The sequence below is a fragment of the Podarcis cretensis genome (assembly GCF_951804945.1).
Source record: "Podarcis cretensis genome assembly, chromosome: 8".
NCBI classification, from domain to species: Eukaryota; Metazoa; Chordata; class Lepidosauria; order Squamata; family Lacertidae; genus Podarcis; species Podarcis cretensis.
Window position 1 is genome coordinate 92,323,523 of NC_137177.1, and position 23,355 is coordinate 92,346,877.

At 47.2% G+C, this 23,355-nt stretch overlaps 1 protein-coding gene across 1 annotated transcript; it reads left to right on the plus strand.

Moving 5' to 3' along the window:
• Positions 1-1,927: 1,927 nt before the first annotated feature.
• Positions 1,928-12,164, plus strand: PURB (purine rich element binding protein B). The gene has a single exon (XM_079989021.1). The coding sequence runs from the start codon at positions 2,226-2,228 to the stop codon at positions 3,276-3,278; it is 1,053 nt and encodes a 350-aa protein (XP_079845147.1). The 5' UTR covers positions 1,928-2,225; the 3' UTR covers positions 3,279-12,164.
• The last annotated feature ends 11,191 nt before the right edge of the window (positions 12,165-23,355 follow it).

A 23,355-nucleotide genomic window follows, 5' to 3' on the forward strand; every position in this document is an offset into this window, starting at 1 on the left:
TTGAAGGAGGTGGATATGTTTAGCCTGGGAAAGAGGAGACTGAGAGGAGAGATGATTGATATCTTCAAATAGCTCAAGGGCTGTCACATGGATGGAGCATGTTTGTTTTCTCCTGCTCAGGAGAATAGGACCTGAACCAACGGATTCAAGTTAGAAGAAAGGAGATTCCAATTAAACATCAGGATTGGATTCCCGGGGGGGGGGGGGTGGACTCTCTTTCTTGATTGTTTTTAAGCAGAGATTTGATGGCCATCAGTAACGGATGATCTAGCTGAGATTTCTGCAGAGGTTGGACTAGATGACCCTAAAGGTAAAGGTAAAGGTACCCCTGCCCGTACGGGCCAGTCTTGACAGACTCTGGGGTTGTGCGCCCATCTCACTTAAGAGGCCAGGGGCCAGCGCTGTCCGGAGACACTTCCGGGTCACGTGGCCAGCGTGACATTGCTGCTCTGGCCAGAGCCAGAGCCAGAGCCGCACACGGAAACGCCGTTTACCTTCCCGCTGGTAAGCGGTCCCTATTTATCTACTTGCACCCGGAGGTGCTTTCGAACTGCTAGGTTGGCAGGCGCTGGGACCGAGCAGCGGGAGCGCACCCCGCCGCAGGGATTCGAACCGCCGACCTTTCGATCGGCAAGCCCTAGGCGCTGAGGCTTTAACCCACAGCGCCACCTGCGTCCCTTTGATGACCCTAGGGGGTCCTAATATAAGAATGAGAGACCCAGGGTGTAGATTTGTTTGATTTCCAGTATTAATTGCATTCAGCCCTTGGCTAGCATGCATCCATGAATGATTCCTGCATGTTGTGACTCTCTCTTGCCTCCCTCCCACGCTGCATTCCATCTCTCCTGTCTGACCCTGAAAGTGGTACAAATGGCAGGATCTTTTCCTCTGTCTGTTGTGAGTTAGCACGGACATCTCCTTGAAAGATTCCAGATATGGGAAAGGACTGTCAACAGCCCCACTGAAGGTCTGGTTGCCTTGACAACCGTCCGATAAGTTGTAAGCCAAGACCACGTTTTGGAACACCCCAAGGAAGTTGATCCCAGGGTGGAGCCCTGTCTCTTCCTCTCTCTTGATTTGTAACCTTTTTCCATGTATGTAGTATGTTTGATGTCTAATGACTCTTTTTGCGCTGTGCCTATAAAACCTTTGTTCTGATGCTCCTCTAAGCGGTGGTACAGCTGAAATAAATGCCAGTTCCCTTCCAACTCTGCCATTCTCTGATTTAGCTGAGAGCGCAGGAGCCAACTGCTAGGGGCCGAGGTCCCTTTGCCCCCCATAAAATATCTGAAGCGTAAAGGACCCCTGGATGGTTAAGTCCAGTCCAAGGCGACTCTGGGGTTCTGGGGCTCATCTGGCTTTCAGGCCAAGGGAGCTGGCGGTTGTCCACAGACAGCTTTCCGGGTCATCTGGCCAGCAGGACTAAACCGCTTCTGGCGCAACGGGACACCGGGATCGAGTGCCAGAGCGCAGGATCATCGGTGTCCCCCCCCGTGAGGGGCTTTGCCGCTCCACTGGTGCGCGTGCGCCACATCTTGTGACGGGTTGCGCAGGCTGGGGCTCAACTGCCCCCCCCCAATGTTTTATGAGAGCCGGACTCCAGAGTGCAGGGAACTCTGCACATGCTTACGTGCAAGTCCCGCCTTTTCTGTCCCCCCTCCCGCCCGCAAAAAAGGGGTCTTGCGCTTCTTAGGCCTGCGAGGGGGGGCGGGCGAGGGGGCTCCTCACGCGCCGCCCGCTGGGCCTGGCCCTGGTCGCGGGGGGGGGGGGCAGGCGAGAGGGAGTGCGCAGGCGCCAGAGGCGGCGGAAAAGCTTCGCGCTCCTTCTCTCCCTCCCGCAGGTTTCTCCAGAGGAGGCGGGGCCTAGCGTGGAACGCCGCTGACTTCCGGTTGTGGATCCTCCCTGGACTCCGTCCGTCCGCGCGTCCCCGGAAGTGGGCATTGGTGCTGCAGGCGGGGCGGGAGGCGGCGGCGGAAGGGGAGGCGGCCTGAGGGAGCCAAGTGCGTGTGAGGGAGAGCGGGAGAGAGAGAGAGAGAGAGAGGCAGAGAGCGGGCGAGCGAGCGAGCGAGCGGGCGAAGAAGGCGCGCGCCTGCGCGAGTGTGTGTGTGTGTGTGTGCGCGCGCGCGCGTGCGTGTGTGGAGGAGGAGAAGGCGGCGGCGGAGAGCCGGACGGGCGGAAGGCAGGCTGGGCCTGACGGCGGCAGAAGGAACCCGAGGAAGGAGAAGATGGCGGATGGCGACAGCGGGAGCGAGCGAGGGGGCAGCGGGAGCGGCAGTGGCGGCGGCGGCGGCGGCGGAGGAGGCGGCGGCGGCGGCGGCTTCCAGGGCCACCGCGGCGGGGGCGGCCCGGGCCCGGAGCAGGAGACGCAGGAGCTGGCCTCGAAGCGCCTGGACATCCAGAACAAGCGCTTCTACCTGGACGTGAAGCAGAACGCCAAGGGCCGCTTCCTGAAGATCGCGGAGGTGGGCGCGGGGGGCTCCAAGAGCCGCCTCACGCTCTCCATGGCGGTGGCCGCCGAGTTCCGGGACTACCTGGGCGACTTCATCGAGCACTACGCGCAGCTGGGGCCCAGCAGCCCCGAGCAGCTGGCGCAGGCCTCGCCCGGCGGGGAGGACGGGGGCGGCGGCGGCGGCGGCGCGGGGCCCCGGCGGGCCCTCAAGAGCGAGTTCCTGGTGCGCGAGAACCGCAAGTACTACCTGGACCTGAAGGAGAACCAGCGCGGCCGCTTCCTGCGCATCCGCCAGACCATCAACCGCGGGCCGGGCGGCGGCGGCGGCGGCGGCGGAGGGCCGGGCTTCCCCGGGGGCCCGCCGGGCCTGCAGAGCGGCCAGACCATCGCGCTGCCGGCGCAGGGCCTGATCGAGTTCCGCGACGCGCTGGCCAAGCTGATCGACGACTACGGCGCCGACGAGGACGAGCTGGGCGGCGGCGGGGGCCCCGGGGGCGGCGGCGGCGGGGGCGGCCTGTACGGCGAGCTCCCCGAAGGCACCTCCATCACGGTGGACTCGAAGCGCTTCTTCTTCGACGTGGGCTGCAACAAGTACGGCGTCTTCCTGCGCGTCAGCGAGGTGAAGCCTTCCTACCGCAACGCCATCACGGTGCCCTACAAGGCCTGGGCCAAGTTCGGCGGCGCCTTCTGCCGCTACGCCGACGAGATGCGAGACATCCAGGAGCGCCAGCGGGACAAGCTGTACGACCGGCGAGCCGGGCCGGCCGGGCCGGGGAGCGGCAGCGGAGCCGGCGACGATTCCGACGGAGACGATGTAGACGACGACTGAGCCTCTCCCCCCCCCCGCCTCCTCCTCCCCGTCGCCCCCTCGCTTCTGACAACCCCCTTCTCCTCGCCGCAGCCCCCTTCCGCTCCTGCCGGGAGGTTGCCATGGAGTAGGGGACTGGGTGGAGCAGGGAGGGAAACCTGGCCCCAAGCTTCCTCCCCACCTCACACGCATTCTTCTGTCATGAGAGAGAGAGAGATTCGAGATTCCCTGCATACACCCCTGACCTGCGCCACTTCTGGAGCCCCCTCCTGATCTCTATCTCTGTGACCCTTTTATTTTTCCCAGGGATACAGCATCTGTTGGGCTTCACCGACATCATTGCCTCCCCTGCAGAGAGGAATCTTTGTGGCCTCAGTTAACCTCAACCTTAGCCCATGGCGGAGAGAAGGGGATCTCTGCCATCTAAATCTGTCCTGCCTTCCAAGGCTCCTCCTCTACCGAATGGCTGAGATGTTTTATTTGGGAGGAAGGGAGGGAGAATTGTTACTTGGATCTTGACTCTCTCTTTCACTTCCACCCAGACCCTTCACTCTTGCATTTCTGAGATGGTGCCCCTCTACTCTTGAAACCAGCATTCTGGAGAATAAAAGGCCACTGAGCATTGTTTGAAGGAAGGGCAGAAGCTACCACCGCTGTCCAAATCAGTGGGGGCATGGGGCTTATTTTGAGGGGGGTGCAGATCCCGATGGGGAAAGTCGTAGAGATCAATCATGGACTTAGACCAGCAGAAAATGGGGATTTAAATGGCTCGGGGAAGGGGACATAGCAGGTGGGCAGGGGAAAGAAGCAACCAACTCAAAATACCTTTTCAGAAAGGTAATTGGGTGGGGGGAGCCTGTATCTGGACCAATGTCCATTGTTGTCTTTCCCCCACCCCCTTTGCAGAATTGTTTGTTTTATTTTGGGGGTGCAAATTGCTAAGCTCCAGGTGCCTGAACTGGAATTGATAAGTGAATTACTTTAAAGCTGGCAGGTTCTAAAGATCTTAAATGGTATTTCATTTTTCTTTTTTTAATGGGGGTTGCAAACAGGTAGATTAAAGAAAAACAGGCATAAAGCACAAGGCATGCAGAGTGGACTGGTCGCTGCTCGCTAAAGTTCTTCCCCTTCTCTCCAAATAAGGTGAAAGCAAATGGCTTTAATAGGAGGTGGAAACTGGAGCTGTCTTTCTGCTGACTTCAAAAGATGATCTGGTCAAAGAAGTGAAATCTGTAGCTGGGTTTTTAAAAAGCAAAATCTTGAAATTGTAATTTGGCAAAGGAACTGTGTGGCTACAGGTCTGTGAAAAGAACCATGTAGGAAAACGGAAGGCTTCTTTCATCGTGCAAACTAGTGGACATGAACACAGACACCAAGAACCTCAGGTCCAGAAGTCCAGCATCAGTTATTCTTTTAACAAGATTTTTTTTTAACAAAAAGAGAACTATCCATTTCCTCAGTACCTCACATTATGTTAACAGCAGAGTTGGCAAGAATGAATTGATGGGATGGATTGTTCAGAGCAATGCATGTCCAGTTGGAGCTTGATATCCATCACTAAAAAGGAGCAGAAACAACCCCACAAAAGATCTGTGACTGAACGTTCCCTAGCAGCGTTTTACCATCTTCACATTTTATTATAGACTGGCTACTGCCAATTTATCCAGCTGTCCTTTCCAAACAAAGTTGGGTGTCTCCACCCAAATAATTGCCTCATCTATATTTTGAATGGATTCTTAATCTAAAATGATATTTTTTTAAAACAAATAAGTCAGACCTATTCCCTCCAAAAGTGTTTTTAGATACATTCTATACTGGCAACTTTGAATTGAATGGAAGTTCACTACAAAGTTTCAGGTATTATTTGTGCAACATCTTAAGAGAGGTGTTCTACAATCTTTTTTAATTGTGCATGCCTGTCCTTTATTTGAGCTGCCTTTTTAATTTATTGCATACCCTTATTACCTTATTTTGGTATTACTCTTATCTATACTATCTTTGTTTTGTATTTATTAGAAAGCAAGGAGACATAAAAGGCATTTCTTCACACGGTTGTCACTGTAGTGGGGAAATTTGCAGGAATTTTCTTTAGAAAAATTAATTGGTTTTACTATAGCTATTATAAAGATCTGCAAATAATGTCAGAATAGTTTACCACAAGATGTTCAGCCACACATATAATTGTTTATTTTCAAAGATATTTCTTTATTCCCAGTGTCCACAGTAGATATTTTTATTGTATTTTTGAAGAAATCTTTCTTTCCATTTTTCTCCGTCGCAAAGAACTTGTTTCCTGAATTGTAATGGGAGCAATAGTATTTCTTGATGTTTTAATTACATCCGTATACTCGTACTGTATTTTGTACTCTCCAAGGCAGCTGTTTTCAATAATGTCCTGCTGTATCTACCTATGTATTTTTGTTCAAATGTATGTAGTTCTTTGCTCCGGAGAACAACTTTCACCAACAAAAGTTTCAGCAGGTTAACTGGGATACCACAGCCCTCTAGGATTGCAGAAAACTCTACTTAACTAATTAGAGCTCTAGGCAGCAATGAAAATTGAGGCTGCAGATGCTTGATGTATATTGCTGTAACTCTTCACTCATTTTAAACCAATGTACAATACTTGTATAGACCAACAATGTTTTGTTGCTTCAGTGGCAATTGGGTTTTTTTTTTCCTTTTGTTGCTCAGCTGCTGTGAGCCAATTAAAATGCAGTACCTCTCCTTTTCAGGAGAATTTTTTTTTTTTTGGCTGAATTGCAGTAACTAGTCTTACCTTTGTATTACGTGGTAGTGACAGGGTTTGACTGTCCCTGGCCAGTGGCTACATATGCTATAATTAGCTGTGTAGGAAGTATGTGGAAGTAGACAGAAGCATATATCAGTTGTATGCCAAGAATGCTGCCATATATGGTGTTGTTTTGGCAACCAGAAAAAAATATTCTGTAGTCATTAGACCAGTTAAAGCATTGTATATTGAGTACACAGATTGACACATGACCCTCCAAGGTATGTAGGTGGTGACAATGCAGTGTGTCAGTAGGAGAGTCTCAGTGAAAATACTGGGCATGCTTGTGTCCAGCTTAAGTATAAATGGTAAGATTTTAAATGTTTTGAGTAATACTGAGGTTATCTCACCACAGCAGGTTAACGGCCAAGCCTCATGCTATAGGAAAGTTAGTCTGGTGGCACAAGCCCTTGTTAGGTGCAGGGGTTTACGGAGGAAAATCAATAGAAATCTGAGAGTGAGGGAAGGGGGCTTGCCTGGCATCTGTAGAGCTTTGAACCTCTCCTCCCTGTTGTAAAATTTGGGACTTCTGTAATTAAAATAGTGGAGATTGCAAATACTGTATTGTTTAAGGGTCACTTGGAAGCATTGATTGGCCTCTAATGAAAGATGAATCCTATTTGGTGTAGGGATAACTGTTAGAAATCTCACACCCCCCCCTGCACACATGTGTGCACTTTGTACAAACTGCACCTTTAAAAGAAAAATCACACTGCTCTCTAAGCCTAGTAGTTTTGTCTCAACAATTGGTCTCTGCAAATTCTAAGTAGGCAGACTTGTCCCTGTTCAGAGTAGCTTCTGTTCATGTGATAGGGATATTCAGCCATGTTGGAAAAAATGTACTGCCTGGATTACATCTCAGATGAATGATCTTGTTATTCCTGTTTATATTCTTGTGCTTAAATGTCAATTTGGGTAAAGGCTTCCCCATTCTTGGTGCTGCAGTTAAATTGTGTCTTTGAATTTTTTTCTGCAGCAACATTGACAGTACCTCAGTGCAGTTTACAAGCTGCCGTCTGGCATATCTGTGCTTAAAATAGCTCAATTCCATAAATTTACTGGAGTTTAGCTGTCACACGTTCAGGTATGTTGAGTTATGTGGCTTGTGGATCACACTGTTGTCTTAAAAATGTCGGTTCTGTGTGAGGGGGAAATGGGCAAACCTCCCTGTGGAGTTCTGCATATCCAACATTTCTAGACTTCTACTGTCCTTGGAGTGATGCATCTGCTGTACAAAACAAAATGTAAATCTTGTATAGCACCAAAAATTGTAAATATTTGAGGCATACAGGTATAAACACCCGTATCTTTAGCTCACATCTAGCTACGGGTTCTTGTTCTTCTTTCCATAGCTGTCTGCTGCAGAGCGGTTGCAGACCTAACAGTGAATGCTTTTTCTTTTTTCCTCAAATAAAAAGCAGTCACTGTTGCTTACCCTGGAATCCGCTCTGCAACCACAGATCTTTTTAAAAATAAATTAAGATTCAAGCTTCTGCTTCAGTTTCTCTCCCCAAAAACACACATTCTTATCATGCCCTGGCTTACAATTTTCAGGATAATGGGCACAAGATGCAGGTTACAATAAGCCCTCATATTGAGTGGTCCCATCATTGACTGCACGCTTCAGGTATTGGAATAGCTGAGGATGATTTGTGATCTGTTCCTATCATTAAAGGGGACATTGGAAAAGTGACTAACTCAGGCTACTTTTCACTTGTGAGGGCAGCAGTTTTGTGATTTTGGTGGAAAACTGTTCAGTGCATAAACATGCATGGATATCTCAATGTTTTAACAGAAAGATTATGGTACTTTATCTGATGCACAATTTAATCTCTCAGCAGATATTCAGTTATTATTTAAAAATAAATAAACTCGTGGCCTTGAATCTTAACTTAGTGGAAGGGAGGAAAACTTAGTTTTTCCCTTTAAAAGTGGCACTTTTTGGCTTCAAAATTATTCTAATACTACGTAGTTCTTGGTAAACATGTTGTTGATATGCTTCCTTTGGTAAAATGGTAAATGTATTGAAGTATGTTTGCTATGAAACAAATTTAGTTTTTTAAAGGGATAGTGTAATTGGGATTACCAATCTACTTGAGGCTAAATATTTAAAACTTAATGGACCCTGATACTTTTAATATGCATTATTCAAAATTATTTCTGGAAACATTGTGTAGGCAATTTAATATTACCCAGCAGAACCCTTAGCTTAGAGCTTACCTATGCTACAAATCTGAATCATTTTATACCAGAAGAATATATAGACGTTCCTCAAAGAAACATTAGTTTGATGAGAGTGCTGGGAGATTTGTAGACTCTCACTGAGAGGGAATGATGATTAAACCAGTTTAGACCTATATGCTTTGAGCTATTGCACTCAGACCAGTCTTCTGCAGTCTTTCTGAATGCCAAACTGGTAGTGGCAGGTCTCTTATTATGTATTTCTTGATTATTTGTTCACTGATGAATTTGCAATGTGCATACTCTTCATGGTCGCTTCCTTCCCCCATGTTCTTGATAGTCTGATTCCAGGTGTGCTAGAGGTGTTTAGAAAGCTTGCCTCTTGTCCAGCAATGGTGCTTATGGTAATTCAGTGTCGGCAAAATTACTGTAGCAATTTGTTGTGCTTGAGCATTAGCCAGATCATCTTAATTGTCAGGTGGCATTTACTTCCTAAAATTGCATACTTGGGTTTGATTTATTAGGTTGATGGAGTTTGGCTAAGGTAAGGAAAGACTGGTTGTAGTAAAAAAGATTTCTTCCTCCCTCTTGCAGGTTCTCAGGAACCTCATCTTTTGCACTTTGTAGTTTTTAGCCAACAGAGGAAGAGTTAAAAAGAATTAAGGCTGACAGATTGCTTTATTGAGGTATTGTGAGAGGAAAGCACGTGGCTGAAGCATAACAGCTGTTTCGTGTAAGGTTCCAGAGAAGTTTAATATTGGAAGCAGACATTCAAACCTTTGAATGTGGCCATGAACTGCTACCTCTCCTACCTGTAGAATGACAGTTAATCTGCAGTGGTGTTAGACTAACTCCATCTTAATATAATGAGGTTGGTGTAGTATATGGTGGAGTAAAATTTTCCTTTTTAATAAAATAAAATCCCAACATTATGGTCTAGTCACACAAACAACAGGTATTTTGCATAGTTGTAGGGAGTAAGCAATAACACAGTCGCTGGGATCTAAAGAACTGATTTGCTAGCTGGGTGTGCTTGAGGTGGGGTTGGTCTTGTGGTTCTTAAGGAGGAGCTTCAAAAGCAGTTAGTAGCATGGGGGATCTCTTCAGATGTGAATAGCCCAAAATTTCACTGGCTGTGTACTATTCCATTGGGCACAGTGAAAGTGTTTCTTTGGGTCCCAGCCTCTCATATTCAACTTGCAGCAGTATAATTAAGGCAGTTGTGTAAATTTGCTCGTATCTGATTTGACAGAGGAGAACTAAGTTGTAGACTTCAGAGCAGCACGACTAAAGTCTATGGGACTGTTCCCAGAGTCTTTAGAGAATAACTGTTCTACCATCGCCCAGTTTTTTGAGCATGAGAATCATTAACTTGCCAAAAATGCTCACCTAAGGAAAGAAGAATGTTCCAGGATGTTTACTAACTGATTTCTAATCAATAGTTGCCATGAATTTTTTTTTGCTAGCCTTCTCACTCCAGCTCCTCTTTTTTTTAATCTGACAAGGGGAAGAGTGGGGGAGAGCTCAAGGTTTCAATGTCTACTAGAACTATAGAAATACCAACACAATTTTGTCTCTTAAATTCTGTGAAGGGAAGGTTAAGTGTGCTTTGTCAAAGCCATTTTGTAATAAGCTGCTATGTAGCCTTAATCTCATAATGTGCTGTGTGTGTGTATAGGTACATATACACATACATACAAAGTAAGCGGCCCACAGCAAAGAAGTACAAGTTTGTCAAAGCTATTGTAAATGTACAGGAAAGCTTACTGCTGCTTCCCCCACTCCTGGCCTATCACTGCTTTGTGTAGCCAAGGTAAACTGTCTTTAAGACTTGCAGAGGACATAATTTAAAACAGCAGTCACTGTGCACCATTTTAACCCAGGCAAGTTTCCAAGACAATATGTTTAATTTCCTGCCCTGCTTTTTCTGTGTTGAAAGACCCATCTGGTTAGAAAATCCCATATTTGAATGCATGTGGGATTTACAAGAATATAGCTTAATCTTGTTGTTTCTTCACACTGCCCCTCTTCAGAATTGGAGCTGTTGACTCAGGCATGCTCAAATGTAAAGAACCATGATAAACAAGTTAGCCAGTTATCTCCTAGCTTACATGTGCTGTGAATACCTTACCAGCATTTGTAGAGAGGGGCCCATTAGGAGAAGGCAGGTCATTGGCCCAATAATAACATTGGGTAATAATCTGAGCAGCTCTCCATACTACCTTTCCCTCCAGCACTTTCACATCATCCTTGCTGGCCTATTATTAAGAGGAAATGTGTTAGTATAGATTGCTGAAGCTGCATTCAGTGATTTCCATGCTACTAAGAATGCTGTGGTTCCACAGAAGCCTATCAGGTTCCTCAGTGAGAAGACTGTCCGCTGTCTCAATGTCCAGCTGCACAGGAAGGTTAGGGCATTTTGGAACATAGCCTTTCTTGGTGAGAGGTCTGATCAGTGCCCGTATTTGAACATACCGTAGGATCGTCTGCAGTGCACAGGTTGCAGCAGATGCTCAAGGCAGGCAAAACCCTGTGTGAAGCAGCTTCTCTGAGGAGGTGACATGTTTGAAGGTCAAGCAAATGTTGAGCAGTTGCAGCCCGTACTGTAGGCAGCTTATTTTTCCCCATGTTATGTTACCAGTTGGTGCTGGTAGTCTTCCATGTTTTGCCAAGACTGGTGGAACAAACACTCATAATCTGGTTTCCAAGTCTCTTGCTCTTTCTCCTTGCCTCATTGAATTAACCTTTGCACTGCAGGTGGATTTTGCAAGCACAGGTCTTCCATTGAAATGAATGGATAGTGCCCCCGCTGCTCTGCTTGCTGGCGTAGCCGCCAAAGTCCTTTTCCAGCAGAGGGTGCAGCAGTCAGCTGCCTCTTCCAGTTAGAGGTATTGCTTACTACAGATACTACAGTATCTGTTGCTCAATTTGATGCTAACAGATTTGTCAAAAGTGATATGCAGGATTATAAAGAAAGGGCAGGGTGGTGCAGAATCGCTGCCCTTGGGAAGTGGAGGTTTTGCTGGGCTGAATGTACAATTTCAGTAGTGAGCAAATATTTTAATTTGGTATAAAGTTGAGAAAACCTTGTGTAAGTGATAATTGATCATATATGGATGTAATCAGCCCATATGTAAATATACACGTTTGTACATTGTATACATAGAAAGAAATGTCTGTGTACATGTGTATGTATTTATAAAAACATGTTTCTCTGCTAGATAGTAAATGCAAAAGTAGCTCTAATTTTATATCTATCTCTCTATATATATCTATATATTTAAAAAAACCTCCCCCTCTATAAATATATTATATAAATGCTAGACGTTAATTTGTAGTAAAATAGATCTGATTTCAGGAATATCTGCTGAGAGACCAAAAAGTTCACTTTTAAGTACCTTAATTAAAGAATAAAGTTTATTCCTCTTGTTTATTTTTTTATATAAAAAAAATTAAATGCACTTTAACTGGCAAAACAAACACAAACAGCTGCGTGGTGCAGTTTCAAGCATACAGAGATGTTTTAAAAGTGCAGCACCCATTCAGAAATGTTCCTTTCTCACCCATCAAGCAGAGCGCTGGAAAGTATTTACAGTCCCAGGGCAAAGAGCTGCCTATTTGTCTTGCTGCCTGTTGGCTGAAGCTGAGATTCTGATTTCCCTTTTGGGGAGGGGGCTGGCAGGACTGCTTTTAAAGAGCAATGCAGATGCAGCCAGACACTACAGGCTGCTGTCAAACAAAGGCAGGTCCTGGATTTACCACTAGCTGACTAGCAAAACAACAACAAACCAGTCCAAACGACATTAAGAACTCCTCGTGCTAGTTGAGCACTCCTTACCATAACAGGTTTTTGCAAATGGAGTTTTACAGTCTATATTTAAAAAAATGTATGTTTGTAACAAATAAAAGTATGCGGAAAAGTGAATGAACATGTACCTCTGTCTCTGGGTTTTTTATGTAGTGGGAAATAGTGTATTTTTTGTGATGCAATTGAAAATTAATCATTTATTACCCTGGAGCTATGTTAGATCTGTCATGAGTTGATGGGCCTGTGGCAAAGCATTGCCTGTTTGAATGAGTGGAAAATATCCAAGTAGGGAAGTATACCAAACAAGAAGCAAGATTCTATCAATCCTGATGGATCTCAGGGACTGAAGATGAATTCCTGGAGTGGGGCAGGGAGGGCAAGGGAGCAGGGAGAAGCTTGAATTCCTATAAGGATGCCATCTTTTGCCAACTGCTGTCTGTGAATGCTAGGTTATTTTATTTGTATATCACTACACACATCCAGAGGCACCCTGGAGCAATTTTCAAGAACAAAATACAACATATACATATGTTCAGTAAAATGATACAAATATTAAAATATTCATCCAAAGAAAGAAGGTGTTACTTTTTATTATCGTAATCTGGCCACCCCAAGAGAGAGTAGTGTGTTGTGTGTGTGATGACAGTTTCACAGCACTTTAGAGCCATAGAACTGAGGCTTGTGATTCTCTCCCTGAGCTTGGATTTAAACCCAAAAATCCACCCTTCTGGAGTACGTAGCCTCTTAGCTGTTAGTTGGCTCCTGCGGGAAGAAAGCCTACAACTGGCTTCTCACAATGTGCAAAAGTGGAGTTTCCAACTTGTTGGCTGAAACTAATTTTGTAAACCATCTATGATTATAGGCCAAAATGACTAGAAAAACCTTTTAAAACTCTTAAAATAACCATGGAGATAGGTGCATTGTTCAAAATATGCCATGTGGAATGCTGCTTCTGAAAGAATCTGGCACCAATCTCCGGGAGAAATGTTATAAACTAGCTCAATCGCAATTTGAAAGTTTGTTTGTACCCTGCCCATCTGACTGGATTGCCCCAGCCACTCTGGGCAGCTTCCAGCAAATTAAAACATCAGACACAGTAAAACATTAGACATAAAAAACTTCCCAATACAGGATTGCCTTCAGATGTCTTCCAAAAGTCAGATAGTTTTTTTCCTTGACATCTGATGGGAGGGCGTTCCACAGGACAGGCTCCACTACCAAGGAGGCCCTCTGCCTGGTTCCCTGTAACCTCACTTCTCGCAGTGAGGGAGCTGCCAGAAGGCCCTCGGAGCTGGACCTCAGGCTAAATGGTGGTGGTGGAGACGCTCCTTCAGGTATACAGGGCCAAAGCCATTTAGGGCTTTAAAAGTCAGCACCAACACTGAATTGTGCTTAGAAACGTACTGGGAGCCAATTTAGATCTTTTAGGACCAGTGTAATATGGTCCCTATGGCGGCTCCCAGTCACCAGTCTAGCTGCCGCATTCTGGTTTAGTTGTAGTTTCTGAGTCACCTTCAAAGGTAACCCCATGTAGCATGCATTGCAGTAGTCTTAAGTGGGAGATAGCCAGGCATGTACCACTCTGGTGAGACATGGCACAAGCAGGTAGGGTTTCAGCTGGCGTACCAGGTGGACATAGAATTGACCTGTGCCTCCATGGACAGCTGTGAGTCCAAAATAATTCCCAGTCTGCGCACCTGGTCCTTCAGGAGCACAGTTACCCCTTTCAGGACCAGGAAATGCCCCACACCTCCCTGTCCCCTGTGACCCTGAAACAGTACTGTCTTGTTGAGGTTCAATCTCAATCTGTTGACTGCCATCCATCTCCCAATCGCCTCCAGATACCCACACAGGACGTTCACTGCCTTCACTGGTTTAAATGAGGTAGAGCTGGGTATCCTCTGCATACTGGTGAATGTTTAGCCCGGACCCCCCTAATGATCTCTCCCAGCAGTTTCATATAAATGTTAAAAAGTATGGGGAAGAGGACAGAACCCTGAGACACCCCACAAGTGAGAGCCCAGGAGGAAGGAGCAGAACCACTGTATAACAGTGCTCCCAGCTCCTCTAGATGGTCCAGAAGGAGGTCATGGTCGGTGGTATCAAAGGCCGCTGAGAGATCCAGCAGAACTAGGAAACAGCTTTCCCCTTTGTCCCTAGCCTGCTGGAGATCATCAACCGGTGTGGCCATGGCGGTCTCAATCCTATGATGGGGCCTGAAAACTGACTGGAAGGGGTTCAAGTAGTCAGCACCCTGCAGGTGTGCCTGGAGTTGTTCCGCAACCACCCACTCAATCACCTTGCCCAGGAATGGAAGATTTGAGACTGGGCGATAACTGGCCTTAGTAACTGTTTCTTTAAGTGGGTCTGGGAAGACTCCCTCACGTTCACCACCCCACGGAGCCCACTGCCCAGCCTTGCCTGGCTTGCTTTTATGAGCCAGGATGGGCAAGAATCAAGGAGACAGGTGGTTGGTTTCACTTGCCCAAGCAGCCTGTCCACATCCTTGGAAGTAACAGGTTGAAACTGATCCCATGCAGCTGGACAGAGTGCTGGCACTCTCCCACCCTGACCCTGCTAACACAGTAGGAGATCTGGGTGTCCTTACTGAACCCTGATGGTGAACGTGGTTCTGTTAAACTATGAACCACCTGAAAAAGTCTCCTGGAACTGCTTTTTGCAAGTGCAATGGAGGTGGTGAAGAACATCTTCACTGTTGCCATCACCACTTGGTAGGCTCGATGTTGAGCTCCAACCCATGTTCAGTCCGATTTGAACTAAGTTTTCCACCCCTCTAGCTGTCTCAGCGATTGTTTCATCACCCTCTGTCCTGGGGAATACCAGGGAACCATCTGAGCTCCTTGTAATCGGAGAGGGTGCTTTGGAGCCAAACTGGATAATCCTGGTTAACTCTGCATTCCAGTGGGCCACCAGGGCATCAGCTGAAAGGCCACCAGCATGGGATAAGACATCCCCTACCACCCTCTGGAAACCATCTGGATCCATTAAGTGGCAGGGGCGGACCATCCAAATCGGTCCCACCTCCCTGCGGAGGGGAAGGGTTGCAGAGAAGTCTAGATGCACCAGGAAATGATCTGACAATGGTACTTTTTTTGTTATGCTGGAACTTAGTGTCAGATCACTCACATCCACAGCGGTGAACACCATATCTAAGGCATGTCCATGGCTTATTCAGGGATAGCCCCATGGAGGCCATGTTTTCCATGAAGTCCCAAGAGGCCCCTTGTAAGGTCGTGTCAGCATGGATGTTAAAATCCCCTAGGACAACCAAACTAGGTGTCTCCAGGAGAACATCCTCCATGACCTGAAGCAGTTCAGGCAGGGAATCCTTGGTGCAGCGGGGAGGTCGGTACACCAAAAGGAATCTGGTACTGCCCCTATGGCCCAGCTTCCACAACAAGCATTCAGAAAACAGTGTCTTTCTAAACATCACTGTAACCCCCCCTCCCCGCCCACATGACCTGGGTTGCTGTGTGTAAGAGAAGGCTGGCAGACAAGCAGTGGCAAGAACAGGCTCATCCGCCTCATCCAACCAAGTCTCCGTTACACATGCCAGGTCAAGTCCTCCATCCACGATCAAGACATGGATCTTGTGGACCATTGACTTGGCACAGTGCCACTTTAAGGCCATGTGGGACGCCCTTGTTAATACCGGTATTGCTAACACCATAGAATATTTCAGCAGTGCAGATGCTTTTTATTAAGTATTTTGATATATTGTATTAAGTATTTTTATTATTATTATTATTATATTTATTGAACATTTTCAGATATAACAGAAAAAAGAAATGAAATAAAACATCCATTTTGTAACTTTATATTCATTGACATCTTTCCAGGACTTCCCCACCCCACCCCCTCTTGTATTCCAATTCCTTCAAATAGATTCAACAAGTTCTTACCCCAAATTTTAAACTTATTATAATTAACCCAATGTTAAAAATATTTTTCCCTCCCCTAAAATCGACCCCGCTCCCTTCCACGAATTCCCCTCTTTAATATGCAGACTAGATTAAAATAAAAGAAAATAGAAAAAAGAATAAAAAATAGTTTAACACCCTTTGGATTCCAAATTTCCCTCCCCCCTTTTCCGGTTGCGTTCCCCAATGTCCATCAATGCCTGTTGTCATCCTGAAGATCCCACATCTAAGCCAAAATCCTTCACAAGTCCACTTTGCCGTCTTTTTAATAGTCTTTGCCATCTTTTTGATCATCTTTAATTTCAAACGTCCAATCTTGGAAAAACTCTGTCTCAAAAAGGTCCATTTTTTCCATCCAGATCTCTATATTTAAAAGTAAAAACTCCAATTTTGTTTCTTTAAGCCTTTCAAATCTGGATGTCCCAAATGTTCCCACTTCCAGCTTTATCCAGTTCTTCTTGTTCATGTTGTTCTTCTTATTCTCTCTCCTCACTTTTCTCTGGTTTCTTTCCCTGCTCCACTGCAAAGATGTTCCAATTCCAAAAGCTTCTAAATCCCCTACAGAGGCTTTGTTATTCAGGAACAAAACTTTATGTCAAGTCCCTTCCATTCTTCAATAGATAAATCTATTGTCTCCTTTAGTGTAGAGACCTCTGTAGACAAAATAGTGTTCCATTTCTGCAGTTTCCCAGGAGATAAACGTCCAATTCAAATTCCATGCCAGCAATACTTGTAATGTCCCACAGCCCCTCTAGAGGGATTGTAGTAGCTCAGTTTCCTTCCAGATCGCACCCAACAGTCAAAATAACTTGTTATTCCTTGTTTTAAACAATTTATATCTAATTTGTAACAAATGTAACCGGCAAAGTCCTCATAACAAAGTTCTCTTTTTATTCTTCAGCTTTGACAGCTCCTTTGACAGCTGTCAAAGCCTCTATTTCTCCTCTCCCGGCGCTCTCGCCAATCGCTCCCGGTTCCCAGGGGGGGAGTTGCATTTTAGCTCACATTCTACTTTTCTCCTCCAGCCCACTTATAATTTTCCATCGTGAAATCAGTAACTTTATCAAACCAAGGTAGCACTCAATCTTAGTTGTTAAATCCTTTGCTTTAGATCCTCTACGACAGGGGGGAGACGGACTTCCTTTTTGCACCTCCCCCGCTCGCTCCGAATTTGAAATTTTCCCCCCCTTTTTAAGTCCAGTTTCCAATTACTCACGGGTTGTTCTTAAATTCGAATTTTCAATGAAAGAAGTCAGCGCTCTCCGCCAAATGGCATGCGGCTTCGCTCGGCAGGGGAAGCGGAGGACTCATAGCACCACACCCCCCCCCCGGCACCCGCTCCGTAGCCTTTAAAAAGGCTCCTTCGCGGGTTGGGGAGGCGCAAACGGTGCCCACCGAGTCACCATGCCCATGGGTTTCAGCGCCCATGGTTTTTGAGGGTCCCCGCGACGCCAACGCGGTAGAACCCAGCCCCTGCCGAGCAGGCTCCCTCCGGAGCTCGGAGGGAGTCCGCCATTCGGCGATGGCGCCAACCCGGAAGCTTAAGTATTTTGTTATCTCTTGATAGAATATGTGATGTGCTGCTCACAGATCTGCCGTGGTCGTGCAGTCCTATCTCCTTATACTTACATCCCATTGCAAGTGTATTTTGCAGGAAGGAACACAAAAATGCAAAGTGAAATTAGGCTTCTGGTGTATCTTGCTTTCTGCTATTTTTAAGAGCAGGCTTCTAGCTTGTATGGTGGATTATTTAAGTGGGGGGACAATGCTTGGTACAACCACAGGTTCAAAGGGGTGGCTTTCAGCTGGCCTTCAACGGTCACTGGGCTTCCCAGTATAGCAGTGCCAGAATAATTCATTAAAAATAGTATACTTGCAGAACAAAACATGCAAGATATTAAATGCAGTACAGATCATACCTTGTGTTACGTTTGCTTCATGATACGTTTTTTCAGGTTGCATCCCGCGGCGACCTGGAAGTACCGGAAAGGGTTACTTCTGGGTTTCGCCGCTCGCACATGCGCAGACGTGCCAAATGACGTCACATGCATGCGCAGAAGCAGCAAATTGCAACCTGCGTGTGCGCAGGCGCACCGCTGCAGGTTGCGTTCTGTTCATGTTGCAAACGGGCCTCCGGAATGGATCCCGTTTGCAACTAGAGGTACCACTGTACTGCTCAACTCTGGCAGTTTGGGTCTTGGTGCAGAATCACCTTAATGCAAAATTATAATATTTTTGTTCCATGTGGAAGACAGACAACTTGATTACCCATTCCTGACATTGTACTACTTTCCAATAAAGATTCCAAGTCTTGCAAGAATACCAAGTTGAGTGTGGAGCCTCTCTACTCAGTGGCATAACGTGGAGGGTGCAGGGGGGGCCAGCCGCACCGGGCGCAACATCTGGGGGTTAGGGTTAGGGGCGCAAATCCACAGGTTAGGGGGTGCAAATCCACGGGTTAGGGGGCGCAAATTACTTGCCTTGCCCCGGGTGCTGACAACCCACGCTACGCCACTGTCTCTACTTGTACATGTTTGTGCATTTCAACCTATGATAGTACAGTTCATTGATTTGCATAATCTTGATTGGAATTTGAAATGGGGTTTGATATTTTTGGGTTTGTTTTCAGAGTCTGCAGTGACAGTAGTAGCTGCAAGAGGCCAGTTTGCAGTGGTGCTGTCAGGACTGGACTTTGGAGCAGAAGCTGAGGGCTGCACTTAGAATGAGCAGGGTGGCCCACAAACAGCTGGGGCACCTTAGCCACATTTTGAAATAAGGGAAGTAAGACGCTTTGCAGTCTAAATAAGGGCTTCCCTTTAAGAACACGATATCGAGAGTGCAAAATTGCTTTGCTCCACTGCTCCTGAGCAGCAGTTTGTTCTGACCAGTGTAGCATTACTGCTATTGATATCCGCCTGCACAGGTAGGGGGGGTCTGGTTTGCCCAGGTGCCAAGAGGTGTATTGCAGAGGCAAAGGTTTTTCAGACAGTTTTGGTTTCCTGCTGCAAGAGGATCTTATTGATTTCTTTACAAAACAGGAGTGGGGTGGACTGTATCGCTTCAGTACTTGTAAAAGAGGCTATTAGGGATGGTTTGAACAGGGTGTGCTGCACGTAGCTCCAGTAAGGGCTCCCCAGTGGAGTTTTGCCAACACTGCCTCCTCATCTGCCTGCAGCATCCGCTTATTGCAGCCTTGCTCTTCTCCCTGCTTCTCTCTCTGCCCCATCTCATCCCCAGCTATCCCTAGCTTGCTTCCCCTAGTCAAAAGCTTTAGCTACATTCCCAACATTCTACTTGGGCTACTTCTGATGACTTATCAGTCCAAGGGAGGCCTAAAACCCAAATATTTGCTTTATTTCAAATCAGTTTGTGGATTTTAGTACTACTTCATCTCTGCAAAAAGCAGAGACATTACCTTACCTACAAAGGTCCGTATAGTAAAAGCTATGGTTTCCCCAGTAGTGATGTATGGAAGTGAGAGCTGGACCATAAAGAAGGCTAATTGCCGAAGAATTTATGCTTTTGAATTCTGGTGCTGGAGGAGACTCTTGAGAGTCCCATGGACTGCAAGAAGCTCAAAATTATCCATTCTTAAGGAAATCAGCCCTGAGTGCTCACTGGAAGGACAGATTGTGAAGCTGAGGCTCCAGTACTTTGGCCACCTCATGAGAAGAGAAGACTCCCTGGAAAAGACCCTGATGTTGGGAAAGATGGAGGGCAGAAGGAGAAGGGGATGACAGAGGACGAGATGGTTGGACAGTGTTCTCGTAGCTACAAACATGAGTCTGACCAAACTGCGGGAGGCAGTGGAAGACAGGAGTGCCTGGCGTGCTCTGGTCCAGGGGGTCACGAAAAGGCGGACACGACTAAACGACTAAACAACAACATCTCTGCAGATCCACATTTATCAGTACCTCTCTTCCTTCCCTATACTCTCACCATTCCCCTAGACTTTCTTTTTAAAATTATCTTTTTATGGTCACTTGCCTTCTATAGGAGGGGTGGGGAACATCTGTCTTGGGGGCTGAGTGCAACCTTCTAAGCCCCTTGCCAGACTTGATGTGCTTTTGCCTGCCTGAAATAGGCCTTTGAACTTTGACCACACCTTTTGCTTGCCGGATAGAGGATGGATGTGTTTGCATAGAAACTAGCCTGCTGTACAAAGGTAAAATTCACATGTGTAGCTCCTCCCACTTTTGCCTCTAGTCCTGCCCACCACTGGCATGTGGCCCCCAAAAGGTTTCTCAGAAGTGATAGTGGCCCTTGGACTGAAAAATGCCTCTACACCTGCTCCTATAGCTCCTCCCCACCACTGGATAGCTCAGTCGATTAGAGCATGGTGCTGATGATACCAGGGTTGCAGGCTCAATCCTCATATGGGGCAGCTGAATTGCAGGGGATTGGACTAGATAATCCTCAGGGTCACTTCCAACTCTACCATTCTATGACTCTATCTCCTTCTTTCCCAGCTGCCCTCCCTCTCCCACAGGAGCAATGTCTGTGATAGCTTCTAAGCTTCACCAATTGCAGCAAAAATACATTGCCACACTATCCCTTAGTTTCTACCTGCCTGTATCTTCCTTTTCTTCTTGCCTTGGCTCTTAGCAACGGGGGGGGGGGGCAGAAAATCCATATTGCCCTTTTCACAAAAAAGTGACATTTCACAGAGCAAAGAGCTCCAGGTTAGGTATAGAAGCTACACAGTTCCTGCCACCTGCAGCCTAATCTGGTGCCTGTTTGTTCAGAAGTTAATGGTCAGGAGAAAAGGGGTGAGTGAAGATCTATATCAAGAACAAAGGAGGCGGGTAAAGATCTACACGGGGATCTGCCACCCCTGTGGATCCTGCCACCCTGCTCACCAGACACTCAGTTGGACGGTAAGGACCAAAATCGCTTCTTCTCGACTGATGGGCCTTGCAGTCCAGAAACGCTGCAGGGCACCAGGTTAGGGAAGCTTGGCCAGGGCTCTGAACAGGGGCAGACCCTGGGGGCTCAGATTTCAACACTGCCCTGAGTGACGCCAACATTCACCCTCTCCCTGCTTCTCTCACTCCATCCTAAATAAGAGTCGTGCCCCCCCCCCAGCTCTCCCCTCAACCTGCCTCTGCTCTGAAGGAGCCACTTGCTGGAAGAGTGCAGAGCGAAGAGCGGCAACATCTCATCCCGGCCCCCCAGCGCCGAAGGTGGGGCACTTTCCGCTGAACCTCTGCAACGGGGAGGGGCCTCAGCGAGCGATGGCATCCTGTGCAGAAGCTGGGCGCCCTAAATCCGCTGATCCCATAGAACTGTGGCGCGACTCCGAAGGGACTCCGAGGGCAATCCTGCCCACAGCCGCCCCGGGGTGGAAGAGCGGCCAGGCTCGACGGGCTGGTGCGGGGGGCCCCGAGGAGCCAGCGCCTAACAGGTTGGGAATGGCGGGTGGGAAAGACGCCCAGAGACGACCCTCCAGCCAAGGGAAGGGGAGCCCCGCGGGCCCGGAAAGGGCGAGGGAAGCGCGCGCGCAGGTTATATATAGAAGGGAGCAGGCGGCGCGCCCGCTGCACCGCGCGGCGACGTCAGCCAAGGGAAGCTGCTCCGAGAAGCTTCCCCTGGCGGTGTCCCGGTTTATCCGGGCGATTGTTCTGCTCCCGGGCCAGATCTGATGCGAGATCGAGGATCCTTTGTTTTAAATGCTGGTGGGTTGTTGTGGGGTGGGGGTGGGGGTGGGGGAGCCCTACTCGCCATCAGACATAATGCTCAGGTCCCCTGCTTTCATTTTATTAAAAAATGAGTGCATAATAAGGCCACATCCGCATCATGCATTTAAGGCATCACTTTAAACCCAAAGAAATCCTGGGAACGGCCGTCTGTGCTGAGAGTTGTCCCTTCCCAGGCTGGGCTACAATTCCCAGGGTGCAATAGACAACCCACCCGCCTCCCTAGGGGACTCTGCAAACTGCAGCTGGGCTGGGCTTGCCTTCCCCACCATCACAGCCTTTTCCATATAACCTCAAAGAGTCTCATGACAACTGAAGGCTTCAGCACATTTATGATACAGCATAAGCCGGCAACGATGCTCACTTCTATGCATGGCCAGGAAGTGCCCAGGCGTGAGGTCAGAGGGAAGTGAAATGCAAGGAGGGCAGTGGCGATCAGCGTAAACTGACACATGCACACATCCTGGAACTGGTAAGCTAGGTAACATACGTAGCGTTGTAAAAATACGTCATCTAAAGTCAAGTACAGGTGAAAAACTGAATTTCCTGGTAAATTGTGATTCAGAGGTTTCCCTTGAAGGTCCTTTATTTGGCCGCTCTAAGATCACTTGCCGCAGGGGCAAGAAGCCTTTTGCAGCCTGCGGGCAACATTCCCTTCCGAGCAGCCTTCTAGACATGGCTGTCAACATTCCCCTTTGCTTGCGAGGAATCCTATTTGGAATAAGGGAATTTCCCTTTTAAAAAGGGGAAACGTTGACAGCTGTGCTTCTAGAGATAGGGGCGGGGCAAGAGGCAAAAGTGGGCGGAGCAACTAACAGTTTCTACTGTAGGTACCATAGGCTAGCTTCTAAGCCCATTCACACAACCCTCTTCATGCGGACAGGCCAAAGACATTATCAGACTTGAAAGGGAAAAGCAGGGGGGGGGGGCAGATCAGGGCCAGTGATGGGTGTGGCAGAGGGAGAGTTTTCAGAGCCAGAGAAAAAGGGCTGCAGGGCTGCCTTGGGGCCCATCGACTTGAAGTTCAATTCCCTGAGTTACAATATACTCTGATATTCTGAAATGCTCCACTGTTTTCTAGATACAGTACTGTATCACAATTTCTAATTCAGATTCCTGCCCAGACAGCTTTAAAATATCATTCCTTCTAACAGCAAATTTAGCTGGTAAGTGCTGATCGGATTGTAGCCAAAATAGGGCATCAGAGAAACCGCAGGGGGGTAGCATCATGCTCTGGAAAACCAAAGATTACAAAAATACAAAAAATACAAAAAGAGGCAGGGATATAGGGTAAAAACCTAAGAAGGCATTCCCCTTCCAATGGCCCACTGAGGACTGAGCATATTCAGAGATCACAGAATGCTAAGTTTCATATAATCATAGAATTGTAGAGTTGGAGGGGACTTATGGAATATGTAGAAATGGAGGAACTTCCTGGAAGAATAAGAAAACAACATAATAAACTTTTTATAAAAGAACAGAAATGGTTTATTGAATGTTGTTTAGTCATTTAGTCACGTCTGACTCATTGTGACCCAATGGACCAGAGCACACCAGGCACTCCTGTCTTCCACTGCCTCCCGCAGTTTGGTCAAATTCATGCTGGTATCTTCGAGAACACTGTCCAACCATCTCGTCCTCTGCTGTCCCCTTCTGCTTGTGCCCTCCATCTTTCCCAACA